This window comes from Callorhinchus milii, unplaced genomic scaffold, assembly GCF_018977255.1.
Source record: "Callorhinchus milii isolate IMCB2004 unplaced genomic scaffold, IMCB_Cmil_1.0 Scaffold4, whole genome shotgun sequence".
NCBI classification, from domain to species: Eukaryota; Metazoa; Chordata; class Chondrichthyes; order Chimaeriformes; family Callorhinchidae; genus Callorhinchus; species Callorhinchus milii.
This window is the reverse complement of record NW_024704745.1, coordinates 69,296,276-69,310,177: the sequence shown is the minus strand read 5'-3', so window position 1 is coordinate 69,310,177 and position 13,902 is coordinate 69,296,276. Positions and strand designations below refer to the sequence as shown.

The 13,902-nt window shown below is 37.6% G+C and overlaps 1 protein-coding gene across 1 annotated transcript in view; it reads left to right on the top strand.

Annotated features, from left to right (window-relative positions):
- The window catches only part of lnx2a (ligand of numb-protein X 2a), a 61,733-nt gene that overhangs the window by 18,476 nt on the left and 29,355 nt on the right, over window positions 1-13,902 (top strand). Inside the window, exon 2 of the mRNA XM_007900613.2 lies at window positions 5,549-6,055. Coding sequence (XP_007898804.1) covers window positions 5,655-6,055 — 401 coding nt within the window. The 5' untranslated portion in view covers window positions 5,549-5,654. The remainder of the gene's footprint in view (window positions 1-5,548; window positions 6,056-13,902) is intronic.

Genomic DNA, 13,902 nt, shown 5'->3' with positions numbered 1-13,902 from the left:
GTGAGCTATCAATAGCAAACCTTTTCTCCGAGCAAAACTGATCCAAATCAAAGAAACACCATGGCAACTGAATTTCTAAAATGTAAGCTATCGAGTTGTGGAATACTGACTCAAAAAACCGAAATAAATCCACTGTTATTAAATAAAAGCCTAAGTGCATTTGTATATATGTATTCCTCTTGGTGAACTGTAACCAAATTACTTTGAGAGCAATCTCATGAATACAGCCAGCTTGAATAAAAAATCCCCAGATGTTAATAAATATGCTGGTTTAGCCAAAGAAGAATTACCGTGGATTGTGAAAGGCCACAGCTGGCCCTGCTGGAATACGTTGTTTCAATGTTTCTGTGTAATTACCTCTTGTAATGGCCAAGCAGCATTTCCTGTATTTGTAACTTTGTAATCCTGAAACCGGAATTTGTTCAGAGACCTTTCTGAGTATCTGTCCAAGCAGTTCACAATTCTATCATTGCTAACCATCCCGCTTACTTGCTTTATTTTATCAATGCAGCACATATTACCACAGAGATAGAACAAAATACCAAACGTATTTATATAACATAGAATAATAGTAATCCTTGATAATTTGATATAGTGCCTTATGGTAGAATCTTACAGCACAGAAGGAGGCCATTTGGCCCATCATTCGTGTGCTGGCTCTTTGTCCAGAGTCCCTCCCCTTCTCTACCCCATAGCCCTGCTTGGTGCACAATACAGTTATAGTATGAGAAAATGTAACTTTAATTTTCATACCTCAGTTCTTTGGTTGCTTCAAATTGTTTCCTTTATTTTTCCTCCTTCCAATGTACCGTTCTCGGAGTGACATAGAATCTCTTACTCCTGCATTCGCTGATCAAGCTGCAACTTTGACCTCTGGCAAGCAGAACATTTAAAACTCTTAAGAATTACCTTTTGCTTTACGCTGAAAGAGACCAAAGGCACAAAGTGTTTCTTTTTTGGGGGGGTTGGACCCTTATGAAGACTCCTGAGCATTAGATACAATACAAAATTACATTTGTATAGCGACTTCCACGTCCGGGAGGACGTCCCAAGACATCCCAAATATAATTTGCTGCAAGCATCTTCATAGCTACAATGGGTTGAATAGCCTCTTGCTCATACGTTAGTGTGTATGTCTGAACAGGTCAACTATTATCAATTGTTTTCCTTTTGATAATTGGAGAGTCATTGTACATACCAGTAAGCTCTGATGATACCTTCATTATGAAATGGTAATTCAAGGAATCAGTTATAATAATTATGTAAGACTAACATGCTTTTGACCTTGAGTATCAACTTGACTCAGTTATAATAATAATAATCCTTGCATTTGATATAGCGCTTTTCACATCGGGAGGACGTCCCAAAGCGCTTCACAGAACACACTGTAAAGTGAATTGACTGTACATTTGTGGGCGAACGCGGCAGCCAATTGCGCACAGCAATGTCCCACAAACAGTCGTAGATTGAAAATGACCAATTTTTTATTGGTTTTGGTTTTGGAGGGATTATTATTAGGCGTGTGGAGTAAGGAAACTTGCCCAAGGTTTTGCCCTGCCTGGAATTGAACTCAGGTCTCTCACTTGCAAAGCGAGTGCTAAAAGCAGTTGCTAAAAGGTGTCGGTTCAAGCTTCAAAACGGGATTTTGAACTCCATCTATTCCAATGCTATAGTAGGAGACGGTTGGACATTAAAGATCCCATGATATTATTCAAAAAAAGAATAGCGCTGTGTTCATCCACCTACTCCTCATCATCCACCTCCAGCCATTTCTCACATCTAACGCAGCTGATAACCTTATCCATACATTCATCACCTCCCATCTCAATTTTTTTCGAATGGTCTCCTCCCTGGTCTCACCATCTCTATTATTCATAAAATCCAGTTAATCAAAACTCCACCACCTGTATCCTCACTCATACTAAACTCTGGACCCCCATCATTCCAGTTCTTGCCAGGCACTGCTGGCTCCCTGCTGCAGAACGGATTGATTTCAAGATCCTCTGAAGACTACTCCACTTGAAGGGTGCTATATAAAATCGTTATTTATTTAATTTAGCCTATTTATCACAATAACGTTTGTAGAAAGTACAAACATTTTGCTGACATGTTTTCCAAATATTTAAAAACAAAATTTAAAGAAACATTCTTTTATGCAGGATTATAAGCAGGAAATTTAGGACCACAATAGATCCAGCTGTTGTAACAGCAATTTGGAACGCATTGTATGTTGCAAAAAATAATTTATTTCATACCTAAAGTGATTGTTTCTCCAATGTAGTATTTTCATCAAGTTAGTTTAATTTTTAATCAGCAAATGCCTGTAAATAAGAATAAATAGAAGGGCAGCATTCAATCGTCAGAAGTGAAAGTGTGTACACAACATTTTTTGAAATCTAAATCCCGGTAGAAATATGGATTAATGAAACTACTGGCATTAGGGCAAGCTTACGTTTTATATTTGGGTCACAATTCAATAGGGGGATGTCACAATTCCTGCTCATCTGTAAACTTGACAGCACGTTGTTGAACAGCAGCCCAGACTGAATGTAGCCTATCACTTTTTAAGCTCACAATAATGTTGAATTATTTCTGCTGACTTCAGGTCAGCCTGTTCTCCAATCTCCTTCATCACCTGAATAATACAATGCCATAACACAGTAACAATGACTGAGTCAACATAAAAGGCGTAAATCACAAGTATCATTTGAAGTCTGGTTGATTGCAGGAAGATGCTGATCGTATGTAAAGTGAATCAATTTATAGTTATGTGATAATTATAAGATAAAAGTTGTGTTTTTGATCATTCTAGACTTAGAGATTCTGTGGGGGAGCTGCAGTGGTTGTAATTCTATTCATTCTTAACTGCAAGAGTACAGACTAATGAAAAATGATTTACTTCAGAGATTGAATTACAGCGTTTAACTTCATTTTAATTGTATTGTACATAGTATATATAAATAAACTTTTGTTTTGAACTGAAAAAATTAATCAGAATCTACAATTACGATTGGAATAAGGAGTTAATTGTGCACTTCCAGGATAAGTCCTGGAGTCCTGTAGCTCAGTGGTTAGAGCACTCGCTTTGCAAGTGAGAGACCTGAGTTCAATTCCAGACAGGGCGAAACCTTGGGCAAGTTTCCTTACTCCACACAGAGCCTAGTAATAATCCCTCCAAAAAACAAAAACAATAATAAATTGGTCATTTTCAATCTACGACTGTTTGTGGGACATTGCTGTGCGCAATTGGCTGCCGCGTTCGCCCACAAATATACAGTCAATTCACTTTACAGTGTGTTCTGTGAAGCGCTTTGGGACGTCCTCCCGACGTGAAAAGCGCTATATCAAATGCAAGGATTATTATTATTATAAAATCATTGGGGAGGACTCCTTATTGGAGTCCATACATGGATGATGAGCTTGTTTAGGACATGATGGGAGATCCCCGAAAAAAAACATACCCATGACATTCCCCCCTACAAGACCTTTCCGATGAAGAATAAATCATGTCTCTATGTCATTCGGTTAGACAGACAGACATTTTGTCTTTATTAGTATAGATGTATCTCTCTGGAAGGGTGTGTGATCTCTGTTGCTACTTTGTTGCACAATACCATGCATACTTTTTGGGGCTTAATTAAAGCATTTTTTAAATATTTTTTAATACAGCTCATCAACTTTAGGAGATCCCCAAACAAAATATGCCCATGAAACTCCCCCATGCAAGACCTTTCCAATGAAGTATAAATCACGTCTCTACGTCAATCAGTTATTGCGATCTTGGTGGATAGACACACACAGACATTTTGTCTTTATTAGTATCGATAGATGTTGTAACATAACATATGCAAGTGATAGACCTGAGTTCGATTCCTGGCAGGGCGAAACGTTAGGCAAGTTTCCTTACTCCACACGCCTCTGTTTAACTTGAGTAAGTAGGAACTTTGTTGTTGGTCAATTGGCGGATTGCTTTTCCGGGGGTAATAATTCCTTTAAAAAAAATAAAAAATTGTTCACTCAATCCATGGCTGTTTGTGGGACACTGCTATGTGAATAGGTTACCGTGTTTCGCCCACAAGGTATGCAGTCAATTCACTTTACAGTATATTTTGTGAAGCACTTTGAGACATCTCTAAGACATAAGACACTATATTAAATGCAAGGATTATTATTATACACTATGTAAAATGTACATCTGAAGAGCAGAGAAATGCTTCAAGGAATTCTTAATGTCTTGCTGAATATTTGAATTCAATTGAGAAATAATAAAACTATTGGTTTGGGGTTAAATTTCATCAGAATTTACAGGTGGCATTTGATAAAATTCTGTGTGAGATTTTCAAAGAAAGTTAAAGATCATGGAATTAATGGTAAATCAGCTAGCTAGATTGGAAATTATCTCTGCCGCAACGGTGCTCTGAGACATTACCCAATGTGAAGATTGCAATGTAAATGGAAGTTGTTGTACAAAAGTAATGCTTTTTATGTTTTTCAAATCAAACTTTGGTAGCTATGATCTTTAGCCAATGTAACAACCAAATGGAAGTAATCCAATTAAATGTTTGGTGATTCTCAATCATGACACTTTATGATGTACTGTATATTGATTTGATTTTAGCAAATGTAGAGTGCTTCAGCGCTTGAGTAGATTTTCAGCCACACCATAAAGCTCCAAGAACCTTAGTGAGTTGGGTTTACGCTGCAACATTCAATTCGTATTGTAAATTGTTATAAAATATCACTTTGCCATATAGTAATACTTGCATTTGATTCAAATTGGCTGCTATGTTTGCCTACACTCAACAATAATTGTTCTGACAATAATTGTTTGGACAGTTCTGATGAAGTCATCAACCTGAAACATTACGTTAACCTACATTACGTTCCTCTCTCCATAGGTGCTGCCTGACCTGCTGAGTGTTCCCAGCAACTTCTTTTTTTATTTCAGATTTCCAGCATCTGCAGTATTTAGCCTTTTAACAATAATTGTTGTCGAGTGAGTGTAGACAAACATAGCAGCCAATTTGCACCCCACAATCAACCATGAACCCAAATGTACCTTGGGTTTTACATTAGATAGGTGGTCAGGATCTTTAAAGTTCATCTGAATAGGCATATGGGACCTTGGTTTAACGCCTCATCTGAAGGCCAGCACCTCTGACAATGCAGCTTTCCTGCAGTACTCCACTAAGGTGTCAGCATATTCTGTGAGTTTATGGCCCACAAAGAGCTTGAACCTAAAACCTTCTGACCCAAGAGCGAGAGTGCTACAAACTGACTTTAACTGACACACTTTGATATGGGTAGCATGGGTAGTGTAGATAATGCAAGTGTTATTTAGAGCTGGGTTCCCTTTCTATAAAAGGACTTTTTATAATGTGTATGCTAACAAAGATGAAAAAATAAAAATTACTTTATTGAAAAGATTCTGCTCTCGACCTTTTTATTCATTTATTTTTCTTATGTAAATGAAGATTGAACAGCTGATTAAAGCAGCTTTCCCTTAGCTTCTGAAAATGAGCTTTTTCATTTTTGTTTGTTTTCACAGAATGATGAAACTGTCGTTACTGGGTCATGATAGATTGTCATGAAAATACTGATGGCTTGAGTAGTTGATTCACTGAATAATAGCAACAGTGCCAAAGTGATTCACCATGAGTACTGCTAATGGTGACATTTGTCCAGAGGAACAAGACCCTCCTTTAAACCCTTTATGCTTTGAGTGTGGAGAACAGCACTGGACAAGGGAAAACCATCTGTACAACTATCAGCATGAAGTGGATGATGATCTGGTTTGCCACATCTGTCTTCAGCCCCTGTTACAGCCACTGGACACCCCCTGTGGCCACACATTCTGCTATAAGTGCCTGCAGAATTTTTTGCAAGAAAAGGACTTCTGTCCCTTGGATCGCAAAAGGCTTCACTTTAAATTGTGCAAGAAGTCCAGCATTCTTGTTCACAAACTGCTGGACAAACTGCTGGTGTCCTGTCCATTTGGAAATCTCTGTAAGGAGGTGGTACAGCGGTGTGACCTAGAAGCACATCTTAAACACAGGTAAGCAATGCCTTGAAGTAACATTGGCGTGGAATAAGTTTGTATTCCTGCCATAAATATCAATTGTTTTCAATAATTAGGAGTACTGGTGATATTTGGTTCCTATTTGTAAAAGGTTTGGCACTTGGGACATCCTCCTGACGTGAAAGACACTAAACAAATGTATTTTTTTGTTGTTGTTGTTTGAAAGGATGCAATAAGCTTCAAGAAAAGGATTCTCCATGTAAAATTGTAAAATGCAAACTGTAAATCAATGGAAGATGGTCTAAGATTTCACCTTATTTATCTGGACCTCAGGAACAGTATCAGAGGAGGATGAAGCACTTTGAGTACAATGCCTTATGTTGGTAGAAAATGTTAGTGGTCCATATTGCCAGATCTGTGATGGTCACTGCAGTGCTGAATTTCCTTGATACTGAGCTCCTTTTGAGGCTCCATCTACTGTGACCCACTCTACTCCACTGTACTGAAATCTACCCCAACAAAAATCAGTACTGAAGGGACAGTACCAAAGGATCAGATAGCAAAGTAATGTGCAGATCAGTACAGTACTGTGCTATCAATTTATGAATTATGTAATTTGCAACTAATCTTTTTATTAGTTAATTACACAACAACAACAGCTTGCATTTATATAGCGTGCTTCACACGGGATAGTGTCCTGGAGCACTTGACAGTGGCGGATTCTGAACCCCGAGCCAGGGGGAGAGGGAAGTCACCATAAGCATGATCAAAAAGGAAGGTCTTTATACAATTAAGGACACTTGTAATTCTTGTATTTACATATAATATTCAATACATTGTCATTGTCAGGAGTACTGTAACTCAGTTAGCGTCGCAAGCGAGAGACCTGGGTTCGATTCCCAGCAGGACGAAACCTTGGGCAAGTTTCCTTACTCCACATGCCTGATAATAATCCCTCAAGTAAAAACAATAATAAATTGGTCACTTCACTCTATGACTGTTCTTGGGATACTGCTGTGCGCAATTGGCTGCTGCGTTTCGCCCACAAATATACAGTCAATTCACTTTACAGTATATTCTGTGAAGCGCTTTGAGACATCTAGAAGACATGAAAAGCACTATATCCAATGCAAGGATTATTATTATTACACATGGTTTACAGAAGTTTTACAGATGATGCATACAGTTGACCCAATTGTTGGCTTTGGAGTATGCAGCGTAGGCCGAGGGGAAAACAATGTGAAGAATGTCTTTGGTGCACAGAATATGAAGGAGGTAGTGGAGTACAAACAAGCTGAAGATAAAGTTATGTTCTGTTTGTACACCTAACAACATTTACCTACTCACTTTACTACAACCAAACTCTGGTACTGGCAAGAGACATGAGTTCTAAATTGATATGTCCGCAGTTTAATGCTGAGCCACAAGAAACGACAGTGCTTACTCAGTATCCCTGTGATCTCAAGTGTTTGACTTTATAGCTAGTGCACTATATAGCAGTGTTTTAAGCAAATTGCTTTATTTTTCATTTTATTGCTTGTACTGTTGTACTTTATGATTTTTTTTAAAAAATCATTGTTCCATTTAGCAGCACTGTAATCATAGAATCATAGAATTTTATAGGAAAAACAGGAGACCATTTGGCCCATCTAGACTTCACTGCCTCTCAGAGCAAGTTGTTCTTTCAATCCAACTGCCCTGCCTTATCCTTGTATCCTTTCAAACCTTTATCTTGTTTACTTACTTCTTGAAAGCTTCCCAATGGACTCTGCCTCTACCACACTATGCTGGACAACCTATCCAGTGAGTCATAACTCTGATACTATGCGTTGTGGAATGCTGGAAAATGATCCTTGTTCAGACAGCAACAACAACAACTTGCATTTATATAGCGACCTTCATGACCTTCAGATAGCATCCCGAAGACAAAGTTTGTAACACAAGGAGTTCTTGATCTAAAGTGGCATCCACCAGAAATCAAAGGGGGAGTATTCTGTTCAAAATATTCCACTGTAAGTATTTGAAAATAAGATAGTTAAAACATAACTATTTTTATCAGCAGTCAATTAATCACCAGCAATTTATTCTGATGATTAATTGACTGTTATACTGGGTCGCCCTCTCTCCTAGACCATTTTAGTGACCTCAGTTACTGCAGGACTCAGTGTGGGTAAGTTTGTGTAAGTTTCTCCTGGTGACCTGGCCAACAAATTCCCAGATTAAAAAAATGGTCATTCACTTACTGGTTGATTGTGAGACATTGCTGTGTGCAAAATTGGCTACTACAAATACAGTTAATACACCTGACAGGGAAACAAACTTATTATTATCAATAATAATAAAATTGCCAATTTGTTTTTTCTGAGTTGAGTGGCATTAGATAAGGACCCATGCCAGGCTACCGTTTAAAGCTCATCCACATAATTAACATCACCAGAGCAGCCGAGGGAAGGAGATACTAAACGGAACATAGATTTTCCTTTTCTTTGTAAAACTATGTACAGCGATGCTGTACTTGTGCACATATCTCATTTTAATTAAAGAACTTAAGTGTAATATGACCACTATAAATAATTATTATTAATAATAATCCTTGATTTAATAAGGTGCCTTATGTATCAAAGCATCTCAAAGCATTTCACAGCATTTTACTGTAAAGGGTAGTAATTGTGCACTTATAGCCAACACGACATCCAATTTTACGCAACAGCCATGAAGTGAAAAATAATAATAATAATCCTTGCATTTCATATAATAATACTAATCCTTGCATTTGATATAACACTTTTCACGTCTTCTAGATGTCTCAAAGCGCTTCACAAAATATACTGTAAAGTGAATTGACTACATTTTGTGTGTGAAACGCAGCAGCCAATTGCACACAGCAGTGTCCCACAAACAGTCGTGGATTGAAGGGACCAATTTATTATTTTTTTTCTTGAGAGATTATTATCATGCGTGTGGAGTAAGGAAACTTGCCCAAGGTTTTGCCCTGCCGGGAATCAAACCCAGGTCTTTCACTTGTGAGGCGAGTGCTCTAACCACTGAGCTACAGGATTCCTCATCACGTCGTTGAGACGTCTGAAAGCACGTCACAGAATATATTGCGAAGTGAATTGAGCGTATATTTGTGGGCGAAACGCGGCAGTAAATTGTGCACACCAGTGTCCCACAAACAGTCGTGGATTGAATGATTAATTTATTATCATTATTATTTTTTTGAAGGAATTATTACTCCCGGAAAAGCGATCCACCAATCGACTAACAACCAGGTTCCTACTTACTGCTAGGTAAACAGAGGCGTGTGGAATAAGAAAGCCAGGTCTCTCGCTTGCGAGGCAAGTGCTCTAACCGCTGAGCTGCAGGACTCTACAGTTTTAACCAGTTTTAACAGAATAACCAGTTTTGTTGGCTAGGATAGCGGGAGGAATACCCGAATAATATGGGATCTTTAATGTCCACATAAACAGGCAGATGGGACTGCAGTTTAATATTTTATCCGAAGGACAGTATCTCCAACAATGTAGGACTATCCCAGCACTGGAATTATAATAATAAATGATAATAAGCCTTGCATTTGATATAACACCTTATCACATTGTCAAGACGTCTCAAAGGATATACTGTCAAATGGATTGACTGTGTATTTTATGGACAAAATGTGGCAACCAGTTTGCACACAGCAATGTCCCATAAACAGCCATGGAGTGAGTGACCAATTTTATTTTGGAGATCCAGGACACCAGGACAAATTCCTCTTTTCAAATAGCACCATGGGATCTTTAGGGTCCACCTGAACAGGCAGACAGGACCTCAGTTTAACATCTCATCTGAAGGACGGCACCTCCAACAATGCAGTACATCTCCAGAACTGCATTGGTGTCAAGTTAGACTATGTGATTACAAGTACCGATGTGGGGCTTGAACCCATAACCTTCTGACTTGGAGGCAAGAATACCACTACACCAGGCTGACACACACATTATTACTGTTACGTGTATAATTGTCATGTAAAAATGCGATTTAAAATTAATGATTCATTTGGGTTCTGATAAACCTACATAACCATATTTATTCTTCCCTTTGCCCCATTTCAAAATTTATTTCTGTCCTTTGTTTCCTTTCCTTTCAGATTTGCTATGTAGACTCTACACATTGTATCATCCTTTCTGCTCTATTCTCGGATTGTATTTTCGACAATCTTTCTTGTTTAAATTAACTTTTAACTTTAGTAAGAATAATTTGCCTGCACAATTTTTAAAAAAATTGAACTATTTCTACTTTACTAAATTGCAACATCTGACAAAATAAATCTACAAAGTGAAGAGCACTGAAGTAAGAAGAATGTACTCTTAGTCCTGTAATTCTGCTCTATTATCCAGTAGACATTTTAATCGTTTTCATATGCTCTTGTAAAATTCCAGATGTTTTTGTTTAGAGGAAATTCCCACATCATGACGTAAGGTGTATTTTTTTTTACCTTAAACATACTTATTTCATTTTCATAATAAACGCTGTAAGATGTCTCCTGAGTGAAGAGCACTATATTAACGCAAGTTGTTATACAAATTTCAGAATTTGGAAGCAAGAAATTTTAAGTATGGACAAATATCAAAATATCTTGAAGTATAGCAGAATAAAAGCTGCAGAACACTTGTGTATTATACAAGAAGATGTTGACCACTAGATCAGTTTACAATTTTTTAATGTTCTGAATATATTCTGTCATTGAGTATTAGATTAACCATATTTGGCAAATATTAACTAAGAAGGATTGCATATTTGCCCTGCGTTTATTTAAGAACAATCAACTCAGATAAAGGATCTTGTTTCTGTTAACTATTCTGCCTTGTAACTTTATCTGTTTTTTCTTAGCCTAAAATACTATTTGGACTTAACATGTAACATGGTTGAAATGTACAAAATTCATAAATTCAGGCTCAATCTGGGACAGTAGTTCAGGATTAAAGCCAGTAATTTGTGATTAGAATATCAAAATTTGAATCCTAGATCCACTACATGAAATTTATTCTCTCAAATAAAATTGGTCATTCACTTCATGGCTGTTTGTGGGACATTGCTGTTTGCAAATTGGCTGCCACATTTACCCACAAAACACAAAGTCACTACACTTTACAGTACAGTATATTCCTGTGAAGTGCTTAGGGATGTCCTTTTGACATGAAAGGCACTATACCAAATGTAAGAATTATTATCAATAATTTGTTAAGGTCTGTGAGAAACTGGATTCAGAGTGAAAATGGATTGAATTTTTCACCATTCTGTGGAATCTTACATTTTAAGGCAAAATAATTGCACACAGCAATGTCCCACAAACAGCCATGAGTGGCCAATTTTATTTGGGGAATTATTTGCATGACACTGGGAGAAATTGCCATCTCTTTTAGATTGTGCCATGGGATCTTTAACGTCCAAATGAACGGCAGATAGGACCTCAGTTTAATGTCTCATCTGAAAGACGACACCTCCGACAATGCAACACCCACCAGCGCTGCATTGGAGTGTCATCTTAAACTGTGAGTTCAAGTCCAAACATTCACTTTCAGATTACTTTTAACAGTTTAGCTCTTTGAAATATCCCTTTGTTCCAAATTATCATTCTAGCGCGATCACACCTTCCCTATCTTCTTTATTAATCCTTGTTATTATTTCAAAATAAGAATCAGATCATCCTCTCACCTTCTCAACCAGATTATCCTTGTCTCAAACCTCTTGAAGTCTCATTCTACAGAATCATTGCTGACATGTCATTACTTTGGTTGATCAAGCCCCAGCATTAGCAGCATTCTAATGTATAGGAGGTTGGCCTATTATCTCCAGAAAAGTTGTTACTTCCTCACATGGTAGTTTTCAGGCTGTATCCTGCAGCAAATGTAAAGGCCTGTTCCGAATGTCACTATTTTACTAGCCATGAGAAGTAATGGCTCTCCGCCTCCTAAATAGTCCCAATAGTTTTGTTCATTCTGCTGAACCGTAAAGATCTTCATCGGGCAGCAAGAAAGGTCTGGCAGTCAGAATTGAAGGTTACCCGTAATATTTTCGAAACAACGAGCAAACATGCTTTCATTTGTTCGATTGCTGGCATGTGTGCTGTGGAATCCAACCTGCACAGCGTTGGCATTATTACTGTGCCACTCAATGAATTTGCTCCACCATGTAAAGAAGCCATGAAGTTCTGATGAAAATGCTATCTAAACTGTAGGCTATTGAACAGTTGGCATAAGATTTTATCTTCTAATTCCTCTTTAATCCTGCAGTTCAAGCATTGATTCAGTGTGGCTTTCACGCTAATGGACACCAAAATTCTACACAGTACAACTCTCTGGATTTAAGGTCATCGATTTGATTTTGAGCCAGGCTCCCAAAACCACCTCCAAGAATTTAATCAATGTCAACAGCAGCATTATAAATTAGGTTTACTGAAACTGATTTTAAAATAAACTTTTGAAACCTTCCTTTTTTCAAAAGCTTCTGATAACTCCAATTCTTCAACATTAAAGTAAACATGCAGTTTGGTGTTATTTTTAACTGTTCGCCACTGTAAGTGCTCTGTGACGCTGCCCCAGGTGAAGGACTCTAGTTGCAAGTTGTTGGTGATGTTGCAAATGTAGAGTTCTCAGCCGAGAGAGAGCAGTTCAAAGAGGGAAATGCAAATGCAGTTTCCAGCTTCAATTGATTCTGTCGTATAAAAGAGCATCCGAGTTGAGAAAGTTTGCACTTTCAAGGACCTATTGAGAAACTCATGTTTTGTCTCTAATTGCTTCATTGCCATGTTGTTTATTGAGTCAAATGAGGGCACTATTATTCAACTTGGTCAAGAGATAATAATAATAATCCTTGCATTTGATATAACACCTTATCACATCTTCGAGACATCTCAAAGTGCTTCACAGAATATATTGTAAAGTAAATTGACTGTATATACCAACAACAAAGGGTGATTGCTACCCCAAACTCAGGTGAGAGAAATAATAGACAAGCAGAGAGGGTGTATAGCATGTGGAATCATTTTACTCAAGAAGCCAATGGAGATGGACAATATGGTCTATTTGAAGTGGAATTTATTTGATTTTTTTAACAGTGAAGGGAATTGGGATCATGCGAGATAGGAAAGGTGTTTTTTGGAAAATGTGACTGGCCAGTTAGACAATAAGGGTGTTTTTCGATGAAACGCATACCTGTGAACCAGTTAATTAAGAAATTCTGAAACTACCACCCAATTGCCATATAGTATCCCGGATTTCAGCAAAGTCTTTCCCTGTTTAGAAAGCCTGCATTTATCGCAAATAGATTCTATCCATACTTAAAAGCAATGCAGAAATTCCTTGGACCGTGGCTGAACCTTCATCCTTACCACCCCTAACCTCTGGAACTCCCTGCCTCTGTCCCTTCACCTCGCCCTTCCATTTCTCTTTGACCACTCTTATGGACAAATAATGAAATTGGTAATTCCACATTTCAGTTTTAGGAAGAAGAAAAGACTGAACAAGCTATGAATTTTACAGCTTAAAGCCTTCAGAAAAATTTAGTTAAAGTGGACATCCATCTTGTTTTTTCTTTTTTCACAGTGCGGAAGTCAGGCGGGAGGAAGTATGTATAGAATGTTTTATTTGGAGCTGAAGGGAGCAAGTCTTATTTCACTGACCTTGAAGTGTTTGATACTGTCAGTGGATGCCAAAAGTAAATAAGTGTTCCTTTCCTTAGCAATGAGATCCTTCATTTTGCTGAGCACTCAATTTAAAAAAGAAATTGAATGCTTCTCAAGGATGTAACATGTGAAGGTATTTGGGCTATTGTTGATAAACTTGATCAGTTTATCATTTAAATTCCTTGATGTATTACTGCTTTGTTACTAATATATG